The following is a 14,236-nucleotide window of genomic DNA, read 5'->3' as shown; positions in this document are numbered from 1 at the left end:
ATTTGTGTTCTAATAATATTTTTGAATTTAACTAGCTTTTATTTGTAATAATTTTAACATATGTCCTTTAAGATATATAATAACTAAACCCTTAATAAACACACAATAAATACATTAGAAATTTAATTTTACCTCATTTTTTATGAATTTTTTAAAAATTATTGATAACTTTAACTTGCGCTCTTAGCTAAATTCTTGAAATTATTAGAAGTGTGAGTATTAATCTGTATGTGAAGAATTAATAAATGAAAAGAATAAAAGATGCACATGGTATTAGCATAGGAAATTAATTTGTCGAAGGCAAGTTAGCCATTTGGTTTCTTAAGACAAATTAGAGAAAATTCGCCACAAATCATAATCATACCAAGTGTCACACACAATACAATTGCTACCTTTCATTCTTCCACATAGATTACTACTTAATTAACTAAATATCACATCTTAGTTCTTAATTCTATTTACACAGAACTACTTTATTTATTTATTTTGGTCTGTTTCACATGTTATATATATAATAGGTTGGGTTACAATGGACCCTTAAGAAAACTAACACAGATTCTTTTCCATGAGTCCTTATCTGGCTCCCACATTGCAACCTTAAGCCTTGACTCCATAGCAAAATCTTGGTGGATAAAATTGTGTTGAGTAAGACGGTCAATGAGATGAAAAAGAATGTCTTTTGTGTATTCAGGATGCCCTTGAATTCCCATTATATGATCTCCATATCTAAACATTTCAATTCCTGTCTTTTCTGACCATGCTATCACCTCTGCTTTTGGAGGCAACTCCCATATCTACCATTCATTCAACATTCCAAATCAGTCCTATTTAGTAGTAGGGGGTTATTTACGTAAAAATATCTTCATATGAAGATGTTAAATAATTCAATTAAATTTATCAAATTATTTAACAGTTCAGCATCTTTACATGAAGACGTCATAACAGAGAAAAAGAGAGAGTTCGTCACAAACCTCGTCACGATGGCATTCAATTATAGAGAGCTTTGATGGAAGCTTGAGAGATGAAGATGATGACAAGTTTATGGTTCTGATACCAATGTCCCAACCGGATGGAGACCGACACACTTTCCCTCCCAATGCACGACCAAGTATCTGATTAAACCATGATTGATTCATTAGGAAAATGTTAATTCAAATGTAAGACAAAAACAAAGAAAAATTATTGGTTAATTCATTGTATCAACCGACCATTGCCAACACAAATGTGAATTATGCTTAAAAGAAGCATGTGAAAATCCAACAAATCACGCGTAATAACACTAATCATTACCCATAAACGAAAGTGAATGCAAATAAAGCACGTGTCATTGGGTTGGCTTATGTCTTCTTAGTTCATACGAAAACAACTTAACCTTTTTTTCATAATTTTGCTAAGATCAGTATGCATCAACATCTAACAACTTTCGGTGTTAAAATTAATAAGCCAAACAAAATTAATCAGTAGAATAATAATCTTCTAATTTCCTTTTCATAATCAGTTGGACCATTAATTTCCTCTTGTTTTAGAATCTTTTCTCTGTAGCATTGATTTTTCCCTTTATCCAAACAAAGGCAGACCACAAATTAGCAAGCTGTATGATGAGTAGTAATAATACCAATGAACAGGACCACATCGAAAAGGAGATTGGAACTAAAAATTACAGTGATACTCCAATAAAGATTTTATAATTATTTTCATGTGAAAATTCTTTTTTTGATTCTTGATGATGAATTATAAAATTAAATTTTGATATATTATAAAAATGTTTTCATTTAAAGTATAGCTAAATAAATAAATTATATTTTTATTTAAAATTTTCATTTGAGTAATTACTAAAAATTATTTGAAAAATTCCAAAATAGAATCTCAATTTTTCCATGCGAAGATTGGAATGACACAGATTCTGACATGAGGGGACCAACCAATGAGATAACACAATTCCTAATCCACAATAACCCTTCTCATCATTCCCATATATATTCTTAAATCTACCCTAGGATGACATCACGTGTTTTATTCCCATGCTTAATTAAATTCACTGTAAAATGGACTAAACACTATTCTAATTCGCGGGTATCCAACTCTATCAGAATGAATTATTAACCGGACCACTTGACCCAGAATGGATATCTAGCAACTTGATCCATCCAACTCGCATTTTTAATATATAAAAGCATGTTCATATAAATAAAGATTTACAATTCAGGTACAGTTGGATTAAGAGATCGATTTAGGATGTATTTAGAATTTGATCAGGAATTTAAACCTGCGAACAAAGTTAAGAATTAAGATAGAACCTAAACCGAATCTATTACTAGTCCTAATCTTATTCAATCCCTCTCCACATTCATATATTCAATTAACAATGTAACAAAAACAATTATTTTTTATATCTATTATGTGAATGATTATTTAACATAATATATGTGATAACCAAAATTAAATTCATTGCAAAATCATAGAATTTAAAAAATCGAGTGCATATCGTAAGATTAATAGTTACCTGGTGACCAAAGCAAATGCCAAGAACCTTCTTGTTGATGGAGTTAAGTTTTTGAAGGAGGCTAAGGAGTTGATGGATCCAAGGGTCATTGCCATGTGCGTCGTTGCAACTGCCAGTGATCACGAATCCGTTATATAATGCCAGCTCATCATCATCGGGAAACTCACCACGCGCCACCCTGTACACGTCCCATCTTTCACCTTCCTCCGCCAGCATTCTCACAAAAACCCCAAAATACCCTCCGTACTTCTTCCTCACCAACTCTGAATCCTCCGCGCACAGCAACACCCCAAACCTCTTCTTCTCCATCTCTTCCTCCATTCTCTCTTCTCTCTGCTAATGATTAAGCAAAGGAAGCAAAAGGAGAGAAGAGAGAAGGTTGGGTTTAACAGGTGTTCTGAGCTTGCGGGTAATGACAACGTTCGAAGAATGTTGCGTTTTTTTATAAAGGTTGAGGCCATGAAAATGGCCACGTTTTTCTACGTTAATTACGATATTGTCACCGATCTCGTTTCATTAGAAAGCTTAGCAACAATTTTTTTAAAAATAAATAAAATGCGATGGCATTATAAACAGATTTTTGGTTTGCATTTACCGAAAATAAACGTGAATGTGGTCGTGAAAATGGGCAAGGGAGTAAAACCTGGCATGTTCTTAAAAGTGGCACGGATCAGTTCTTCCATGCTTGAATGTTACAACTTACAAGGGTATACCTGGAACCAAATTTTTTTTACCAGAATTTCAAACCTATTTTTAAGGTTTTGACTTGCAATATTTTGTGTCCCGTTCAAACAATAATTATACAAACAATATATTATATTATCTCTCACATAATAAAATTTAACTTTAAAATAAAAGAATACTACTATGTTTACCTCTTTTGTCTTACAAGCAGTCTTAAATGTATACTAATATATCATCATCATTAGCTATAATTTGTATTAATCACTTTGTGTCTATATTATATATTACAGATTATATATATGTTTCTAAAACCTGAAAAACAAAGATTTTTACTAATATATGGCCGATGACAGATAATAATAATAATAATAATAATATAACATTTGTATCAAAAAGTAGATATTCAAATCAGTATTCACGATAAAATCATTTTTTTTTTAAAGTTTAAGTTGGTATTTATTGATAGTAACAAGTATATGAATGATTATATTTCTAATACATTCACTCAAACAAAAATCTCTTTTTAGTTTGTTTGAATTTTTTATTTAATTTTTTTTCCTCTTCTTATTCATTTTATGTTAACATTCTTTTAGTTCAATAAAAATCGAACTTTAGACCTTTAAGTGATAAAAACTTTGATATCATATCATAGAACAATTTTTTTTTTCAAAAACTTTCATCTAATAGGATCAGACACATTAATAATAATTATATCTTTAACAGCATTTAATGAATTTTAAATTGAAAATTTTGGTTCACAATAATTTTTTATTGCTTTGAATGTTGCTGAGAATTACTCTATGAAACAAGTTGATTTTTTTTTTTTGTCAATTCCGATCAAATTTCTAATATTTGTATTAGACAAATAAATTTATGACAAATCTTATCATAAGACAACTAAATCTTAAAAAATATCATTACAATATAAATCAGTCTCCTTCAAAAAGACATAAAAATAAATCTGTCTAACATAATAATTCTCAAAATTTTAAGACAAAAAACTATTCTAAAAAAATATTTCATTTGAAAATTGAAATTGATTGGAGATCAATTTATGTATTTATACCTTATTCTAAAAATAATAAAAAATATTATATACACATAAAAAATTAATTATTATACATTTAATTATTTATATAATTTAATTAATTTTTAATATATTTGTTGTATTTCATTTTGTGTAATTTACACGCTGATTTGAAAAATAATAAGCTGGAGAGAAATTCCGCAAAGATGAAGCCTCAAAACTGTTGTCGTTTAGGGTAGTGAGCCCAATGTCTAAGAAAAACACGTGATCTTCTGTCACCTGGTTTGTAATCACGTGCACACTTTAGCAAATGGGTGCCGTCCATGTAAGCCGCACTTCTGAACGTTTAATTTTTTAATTTATCTATTTAATTTAATTTTATATATATATAAGTATAACATCATATAAATACATCTTAGCTACCTTCATCCTAATATAATATGTGCATCGTCATGCATATATATCATCATGATCTAGGGTTGACTACTATAACATATTTTAACATACATCAATCTTATTATATAATATGAAAGAGGGCAAGTTGGAAGTTAAAAGGTGGAAGCCATATGAAAAATTGAAGGCCTCTTCTTAGAGAACAAGTTTATTATATTGTTTACATTCAATATTGTTAATTGAAGAGTGCAAACGTAAAAAATGAACTCCCCGCGTTTCCTCGTTGAAAAGTATCATGTTTGATGCAAACATTGGGAACCATTAATAATAATTAATTAACAATACAAAGATATAATCATGTTTTCCCGGACGAACATCCGGATCTTGACAATATTTACAAGATCCATGAAATTTTACAAAAAAATTGAAAAGTGTAACGTTGTTTAATTTAAAGGACTGCTAACAGTGCTGCTGATTTGATGGCAAAACAAGCTGCAAGCAAGGTAAAAGAGAAATTATGTTGAATGTTTTGAATCGGGACAAGAGAAGCAATATGTTTTGCATGCCTAGCTAGCTACACTTTCCTTTGTTTTTTCTTTTTCTATTTTAAAAAGTATGATCTTTACTCTTCACTCAACTTCACTCTTCTTAGCATTAAAAAAAAAATACAATTGTGATGCACTTAGTTTTGAGAAGATGTTATTAAAATCAATTTTCAGGTGCTAGCTAGTGTATTATTTTTTTTTAAAAGAAACTAATATATTATTACATTTATCAAAGCCTTTATATACACACATATATGAGTAACCATTTTATTTAAGTTAGAATCATATCTCTTTTTTTAACAAATTAGTGTCCATTAACATGATTGTTAGTATACATAAAATTAATTTTCGAAAAAAAAATATAGGGTAAATTTAATTGGGAGCCACTCAAATAAATACGTCTAAAATGTCTTTTTTTTAAGATATTTTTTAATAATAAAAATTTAACGCATATAATCGATTAAACGGTGCTATTTTTGTTATAATTAGGCCAAATAAATTAATTTAACCGAAAAAATAATGAATCAAATCTTAAATTGGTCTAAATTAATATTATTTTTCATAAAAAATGACTACAATAATATCCTTATTATAGAAAATGACTAAAATACTCCTATTATATATATATTAATTTTAAGAATCCTAAATTTTAGTCCTTTACTTCCCTATCGTCGTAGCCTTATAGGGTTAGGATTTAGACTTTTCAATATATATATAATAGGAGTATTTTAGTCATTTTTTATAATAAGGGTATTGTAGGCATCTTTTATAAAAAATAATATTAATTTAGACCGTTTAAAATTCAATTCACTATTTTTTCGGTCAAATTAATTTGTCTGGACTAATTTTGACAAAAATAACATACGATTTAATTAATTATATATGTTAAATTTTAATTACTAAAAAATATTAAAAAAAAACGTTTCAAAATCTTTATTTGAGGGGCTCCCAATTTAATTATATATCATTCGATTGACTAATACTACATCAAAAGTTTTATAAATAAAATATGTAATTGGATGACAAAAGTGTAAATTGAAAAAAGAAAAAACTAACTGTACTATTATAACTTTATAGGCAATGAGCCATTTGAAGTCATTTCTTTAGTTAACTTTTATTAATATTTTTCTTCACTTAATTTATATCATGTAAGTAATATTTACATGAAAAGTTTTATTCTTTTTGAAAAAAAAAAAATAAAAGAAAGAAAAGAAAAGAGTTACAGGGAAAAGCAAAGTCAATGATCCATGAAAATGGAATCCACATAATATCACTCAGATTAGTGAAGAGTAACGTGGTATTAAGAGGCCCAACTATTAGATGCCTTAAATGGAGAAAGTATATATTTTGGTCTTTCATAGACCAAAATTTTTTATAAATCATTATCATTAAAAATGTAGAAATTCAAATATAATTTATTTTAATCACACTTATTAAATTATTTAATAATTTTTAATTATTGATTTTATATAAATTTATTTGCACTTGAATTTTTACATAAAGTTATTAACAGTGGTATTCTTGATATTATCGGTAGTGGTTACAAAAGATAAAAAAACGGGATAAAGAAAACATTTCATAAAATTATTTATTTTTTATATGGATCATTAAAACCTAATATTCTATTTATTCCATTTAAAACATTCCCTTGTATTTTGTGGGCGACAATAGTAGCTGATGTGTACCCCATAAACTCGGAGATAAGATCAGAACTCAGACCGACCATAAAGTCTGAAAACGAACAACCATATTTGAGGTAACCACTTGACTAAAATTGTGCACAAGTCAAACACTATCCACTAACCGTTACCAACAGCAACGGAACTCACTATCTAAGCCACTATTATCGGAACAAGCAAACAATAGAAGGCACTTCGTTTACCTATAAAACCAAATCCAATAACCCAGGAAAAACAGGTCAAGAAACTCACTCTAATTCATTACTCTCATCTCTTATAGTTCACATATTTACTTGAGCGTCGGAGTGCTTTTTGCAGGTGCTCCCGCCGCCGTGCTCCACCATACCGAGGTAGGCTACCTTCCAGACGACGTATAGCTCCGCCAACAGACAAGCAGCCTCGCTGGGAGAGATATACCTCGGATTGACCTGAATGGAATAATTGGCGCCCACCGTGAGGCCCGAAAGGCAGTAAACCTAACCCCACTACTTCTTATATATTGCACTTTATTTTTTCTCTTTCACACAGGTTTTTCCAACCTCTTGACATGGCCGACAATGGAGTTCACCAGCTCACTCAGGCCGAGCTCTTGGCCCAGATGACCGAACTAAGCAGAAGTCAAACGGCTTGCTGAGTTGACCGCCTAGAACAACGCCAGCAAGCATGATGAAAAGGGCCCGACCAAAGGTAGCACAGACCTACTAAGTGTCAACCCACCAAAAGAGAAGCTTACCTTGGACAATCCTTTCTTGGAGGAAATCACCAACTATCAGATGCCAAAGAACTTTATGCTACCTTCTTCGCTTGAGCCATATAAGGGGATTAGTGACCCCCGGGCTCATATTAAGAAATTTCAATCTATGATGTTTTTCAATGGCCCTAACAATGAACCCGTTCTTTGTAGAGCTTTCCCTACCTATCTCGACGGCGCTGCGTTACTTTGGTTTTCAAAATTACCTGCAGGTTCGATCTCTTCCTTTTAAGAACTGGTGAAGTCCTTCATAGACTCCTTCGCCGTAGCTCGGATATACGTACACAGATCCGATTATCTCGGCACCATACGCCAAGGTCCCCAAGAAAGCCTGAAAGAATACCTAACCAGATTTGCAGATGCAACAATGGAAATACCCGATCTGGACCCCGCCGTCCACCTGCATGCCCTCAAGGCCGGCCTCCGACCCAGAAAATTCAGAGAGACGATCGCAATCACCAAGCCGAAGACATTAGAGGAGTTCCGAGAAAGAGCATCTGGACAAATGGAGATTGAAGAACTCCGTGAAGCCAACAAAACAGAAAGAAAACCTAGAAGAGAGGAAGACAGAACGCCAAGGACGGCGAACAATAAAGAGCTCAGCAAACCATTCAAGCTCACCCCAAAATTCAACAACTACACCAAATTCAACACAAGAAGGGAGAAGATCATCAAAGAAATACTCAACGCTAAAATCATAAAACCACCAGCAAGGGCTGGGAGCTATCAAGACCAAATATTTGTTGACAAAAGCAAGCACTGTGCCTTCCACCAGAAGTACGGACACACAACCGATGAGTGCGTGATAGCCAAAGATCTATTGGAAAGATTAGCTCGGCAAGGACTCCTAGATAAGTACATCGAAGGAAGGAAACATAAAGACGGCGACAGAGACAAAGAAGAGCGCCAACAAACCTCGAGAAACAAGGAAGCCAATAAGTGGACGAACAACACCCCACCTAAAGGGGTTATAAACTGCATATCTGGAGGATTCGCTGGGGGAGGCGAAACAACTTCGGCAAGAAAACGCAGCTACCGCGCAATGCTGGCAATCGAAGCAACAACACCACATAACAATAATGACGCACCCGATCTAGAAATCACTTTCAACCAGAAGGACATATGCTCAGCCGCACCACATTCAGACAACCCAGTGGTAATTTCCATCCAAACAGGCAAGCTATTGGTAAGAAACAAGGACGGATGTATTCATTGGGGAGTGGGGGCAACTGCCCCCAGTGAAATTCCAAAAATGTCTTAGTAGTTCTTAGTGAAATGTCTAAATTGCCCCCAGTATATAATTAATTTTGACCCCAGGACCCATACCCCACTTCAAACTAAATCCCTAACCATTCTTTTTCCCCAATCTTCTTCATCTGCTCCAGCCCTCCTTCCAGGCTCCAGCCGCCAGTTGCCGTGTCGCATGCCACCAGGCACCAGCCCACCACTTCGCGTTTCAAACAGTGTCACGGTTTTCTCCTCGCTGACGTCTCCGCCCTCGTGTCTCCAGAGTCCAGAGTCACTGGCTCACTGCTGCCGTGTCGCGTCTCCGAATGACCGCATCCCCTTCTGGCTTCTTCTTCTTCTTCTTCTTCTTCATCTTCTTCTTCTTCTTTTTCTTCTTCTTCTTCTTCTTCTTCTTCTTCTTCTTCTTCTTCTTCTTCTTCTTCTTCTTCGAATACTGCGAATCTGCAAATCTGAGTTCCTCTTCTCTCTTTGGTTTTCACTCTTCAGACTTTAGTAGAGAACGCCTACCTTTCGTCTTCGTCCTACTGCCGCTGAACGCTGCACGCCCACACCGCTACTGCCTATTGGGTTCTGCACTTTTGCTTCTTAGTTCCTAGAGTTCAGCTGTTCAGATTCAGTCTTGAATTATTCTATTTCTTGGTACATTCATGAATCATGATTCAGCAATCTGCAATTCTGTTTATTCACTTATTTGCTAATTGGATTAATTTGTTTGATAATTGATTTAGTTGGTTTGTTAATTGTGAATTTGTGATTGAATTTGTTCTGATGTAATTGCAACTTTGCAAGTTTAGTTTGATTAATTTGTTTGTTAATTCACTTATTCACTTCTTGGATTAATTTGTTTGTTAATTTGTGAATTGGGAATGAATTTTATTCATTTACACTGTACTCCTTTTTTTCTTCTTCGATATATAAAGATTGCGTCTTTTGGTCTTTCCTACTTGCTTAAGATGGGAAAAAATGAAGACTAATATCTGATATGTAAAGACTCATTATATCATATGGTATTTTTTATATGAGCTTTGAAATAAGTTTATATGGTATTGTTTAAATTTCATTACAGCCTTACAGGGCCTTTGAAATAAGTTTATATGCTCAATTTCTGTTTCTGGAGTCTGGACTACTATTCTACTAATGTTGAAAAATGACTCAATGAGTAATATTACCTCATTGACTTAGATGGCATTTATAGGCAAGCTTATAGCAATTCTGTCTCATCATCAGGTGTGCATCAGCACCGTAAGAGCTTAGAACAGATTGGGATATTAGTTGTTGTTATTTTTGTTGGAACTTGGAAATTTATTTAAATGACATATGTATATCAATTTTGTATTTATAATTTTTAATTTGTGTAGAATTGTGAACTTTTTATTAATTAATTAACTTAGATTTATAATTTTATCTTATTAATAATGGAGAAGTATTTCAAAAGAACCTCGTCATTGGAGATTGGATCTCAAAATAATTCATCGACCTCTTCTAATAAAAGGAGGTTTTTAGAATTCGAAGTAGAGAGTCTTATAGCAGATCCAGGACAACGACCAAAGATTTCAAGTTATCACCCGAATGACAGAGACAAAGTTAGATGTGCATATTTGCAAAAAGGTCCTTGTCAACCAAGGACTCATGATTTTCCACAAACTGCTTATGGTTCTTCTTTTCGAAGATTTAATCCTAATTGATTTGATGACTATGGCAACTGGTTAGAGTATAGTATATCAAAAGATGCTATTTTTTGTCTTTGTTGTTATCTTATGAAACCCGAGACTGAAGGTGGTGATACTTTTGTAACTAATGGCTTTTCAAATTGGAAAAAAAAAGGAGAGACTACAAATTCATGTTGGGATTCATGATAGCGCTCATAATCAGGCTTGGAGGAAATGTGAAGCACTTATGAGACCAAAACAACACATCACTGCTGCTATTGAAAAACAATCTGAGCAAGCTAAAAAGAATTATCAAATTCACTTGACAGCAACAATTGATTGTATTAGATTTCTTTTGTGACAAGGATTGGCCTTTCGTGGTAATGATGAGACGGATGATTCTGTTAACCAAGGAAATTTTTTGCAACTTCTAAACTTTGCGCAACATAATGAAGAGATTGATCGTGCTTTCAAAAATGCTCGTGGAAATCTTAAACTAATAGCACCCTCAATCCAAAAAGACATTGTAAGAGCTGCTGCAAGGAAAACGACAAAAGTCATTGTTGATGATCTTGGTGATGAATTATTTGCTGTATTGGTTGATGAAGCCCGCGACATTTTCATTAAGGAGCAAATGTCAGTTTGCTTAAGGTATGTGAACAAAGAAGGACAAGTTAGGGAGCATTTTCTTGGTCTTGTTCATGTTTCTAATAATAATGCTTTATCTCTAAAATTAGCATTGGAGTCATTATTAGAAACATATAATTTAAGTTTATCAAGAGTACGTGGACAAGGATATGATGGTGCAAGTAACATGCAAGGAGAATTTAATGGTTTGAAAACTTTGATATTGAAAGAAAATTCTTATGCTTTCTATGTACATTGCTTTGCCCACCAACTTCAGTTAGCTCTTGTAACGGTTGCAAAAAAAACAAGTTGAAATTGCTTTGCTTTTTAATTTGTTAACCAATTTGTGCAATGTTGTTGGAGCTTCGTGTAAACGAAGAGATATGCTTCGTGATAGTTAGATGACTAAGACAATTGAAGCATTAAAGAGTGGAGAAATTTCTAGTAGGCGTGGTTTGAATCAAGAAACAGCTTTAAAAAGAGCTGGAGACACTAGATGGGGTTCACACTATGGAACTATACTTAGATTAATTTCTTTATTTCCTTCTGTTGTTAATGTTCTTGAATATGTTGAGAAAGATGGAAATAATTCAGAACAAAGAGCTGAAGCATGTCATTTATTGAATGTCATTCAATCCCATTTTCAACTTGCACTTGATGAAAAATATCTTGGGAGTTACTAATGAGTTATCTCAGGCGTTACAAAGGAATGATCAAGATATTGTAAATGCTATGGCATTAGTCAAAGTATCTAAGCAACGATTGCAAAATATAAGAGATGATGGTTGGTCTCTTTTACTTGATGAAGTCTCACTGTTTTGTGACAAACATGATATTATTGTTCCAATCATGGATGATATATTTGTGTCACAAGGAAGATCAAGACGCAAAGCTCAAAAGATATCAAATTTGCATCATTTTCAAGTTGAGATATTCTATCAAGTAGTTAATAGACAACTTCAAGAACTCAATAATCGTTTTACAGAGGTGAATACTGAATTGCTTCTTTGCATAGCTTGTTTGAATCCAAGACACTCATTTTTTGCATTTGATAAGGAGAAGTTGATCCAGTTAGCTCAATTTTATCCATTAGAATTTTCTTCCACTCAACTTTTGGCACTTGACAGTCAACTTGAGAACTTCATACTAGATGTGCATTCTGATGATCATTTCTCGGACTTAAATGGAATTGGTGCTCTTTCTCAGAAGTTGGTTGAGACTCGAAAGAATATTGTTTATCCATTAGTGTTTCTTCTTTTAAAGTTGGCTTTAGTTTTGCCTGTAGCAACTGCATCAGTTGAAAGAACTTTTTCTGCTATGAACATCATAAAGAGTCGACTTCGTAACCGTATGGGAGATGAATTTTTAAATGATTGTTTAGTGACATACATAGAAAGAGAGATATTTGTTTGTATTGACAATGAAAAGATTATTCAATCTTTTCAAAATATGAAACCTAGAAGAATGGAATTCTAAATTATTTGTTATTATTTTGAATTATTATTTTATTATTTTGCCCCCACTGAAAAAATTTTCTGGATTCATCACAGGTAAGAAAGGTCCTTCTGGATCCAGGTAGTAGTGCTGATGTTCTTTTTTATAGTACTTTTCTAAAAATGAAAATATCTGAAAGACTCATACAACCCTTATCCGGAGAATTGGTCGGATTCTCTGGAGAAAGAATGTCTATCAAGGGTTACATATGGTTAAAAACGATGATGGGGAACCACCCATTGTTGCGGACCATTGACATACAATATCTTATAGTTGATTGCCCTAGTCCTTATAATATTATCCTCGGAAGACCTGCCCTGAACATGTTCAAGGCAGTAGTTTCAACTTTTCATCTATGTGTCAAATTCTAGGCACAGGACGGAAAGATAGCGACACTACATTCAGATCGCCAACAAGCTTGGCAATGTTACAATGCAAGTCTAAAGAAATCGGCTCCACAAAAAGAATCCCAAAAAGAGGTCAAAGCAATTCATAACACAAATGAGGTACTATCCCTAGCGGAACTTGACCCTCGAGTGGACACCCAAGAAAGGCCTCAACCCGCAAACGAGCTCCAGGAAGTCCTATTAACATCAAAACCAGGGCAATTCACATACATCGGTCAAGCACTACAGGAAAAAGAAAGATCGGAGCTCATAGAGGTACTGCAAGGCAACACCGACTTATTTGCCTGGACCCCAGCAGACATGCCAGGCATAGACCCAAACATTATCTGCCATAAGCTCGCCACTGACAAAACAAGTCGACCTATAGCTCAAAAGAAGAGGAATCTTGGGGCAGAAAAATCAAAGGCAGCCCTAGAAGAAACAAGAAAGCTCCTTCAAGCTAACTTCATCAAAGAAATCAGATTCACCACATGGCTCTCAAACATGGTAATGGTAAGGAAAAATTCAGGTAAATGGCGCATGTGCATCGACTTTATAGATTTAAATAAGGCATGTCCTAAAGATGCTTACCCTTTATCCTGCATTGATAAACTCGTAGACAGTGCATCAGGTTTCAAAAGCTTGAGCTTCATGGATGCATACTCTGGCTACAACCAGATCCTCATGCATCCAGAAGACCAAAGCAAGACAGCATTCATAACGGAGCATGGAAATTTTTTTTATAGAGTAATGCCATTTGGTCTAAAGAATGTAGGTGCAACCTACCAACGTCTGATGGACAAAGTGTTCCGTCTTCAAATAGGTCGGAACATGGAAATCTACGTGGACGATATGGTCGCTAAAACCACACAGGAAAAGTCACACTGCGACGACCTCAGGGAGATATTCGAACAGATCCGAGCATACAACATGAGACTCAACCCAGAGAAATATGCCTTCGGGGTACATAGAGGCAAATTCCTTGGATTCATGCTGACCTCACGAGGAATTGAAGCAAACCCTGAGAAATGTGAGGCAATACTTAACATGGCGAGCCCTAAAACAATAAAAGAAGTACAACAATTGGCAGGAAAGGTAGCAGCACTATCTTGGTTCTTGCCAGCAGCATCGAGCCGATCATATCATTTCTTCCAAACAATATCAAAGAATAAGAAGTTTCAATGGACAGAAGAGTGAGAGAAAGCGTTCACCGAGCTCAAAACCATTCTATCACCACCACCAGTGTTGCA

At 33.9% G+C, this 14,236-nt stretch overlaps 1 protein-coding gene across 1 annotated transcript; it reads right to left on the bottom strand.

The window, feature by feature from the left end:
• Positions 1 to 334: 334 nt before the first annotated feature.
• Positions 335 to 2,925, bottom strand: LOC107624114 (gamma-glutamyl peptidase 5). Its single transcript, XM_016326576.3, has 3 exons — positions 2,504 to 2,925; positions 972 to 1,112; positions 335 to 794 (listed from the first exon to the last, which is right to left on the bottom strand). The coding sequence occupies exons 1-3, from the start codon at positions 2,822 to 2,824 to the stop codon at positions 525 to 527; spliced, it is 732 nt and encodes a 243-aa protein (XP_016182062.1). The 5' UTR covers positions 2,825 to 2,925; the 3' UTR covers positions 335 to 524.
• Between the last annotated feature and the right edge of the window lie 11,311 nt (positions 2,926 to 14,236).

Source organism: Arachis ipaensis, chromosome B10 (assembly GCF_059453495.1).
Source record: "Arachis ipaensis isolate K30076 ecotype BB chromosome B10, ASM5945349v1, whole genome shotgun sequence".
Lineage (NCBI taxonomy): Eukaryota > Viridiplantae > Streptophyta > Magnoliopsida > Fabales > Fabaceae > Arachis > Arachis ipaensis.
This window is presented reverse-complemented; position numbering and strand designations above follow the sequence as displayed.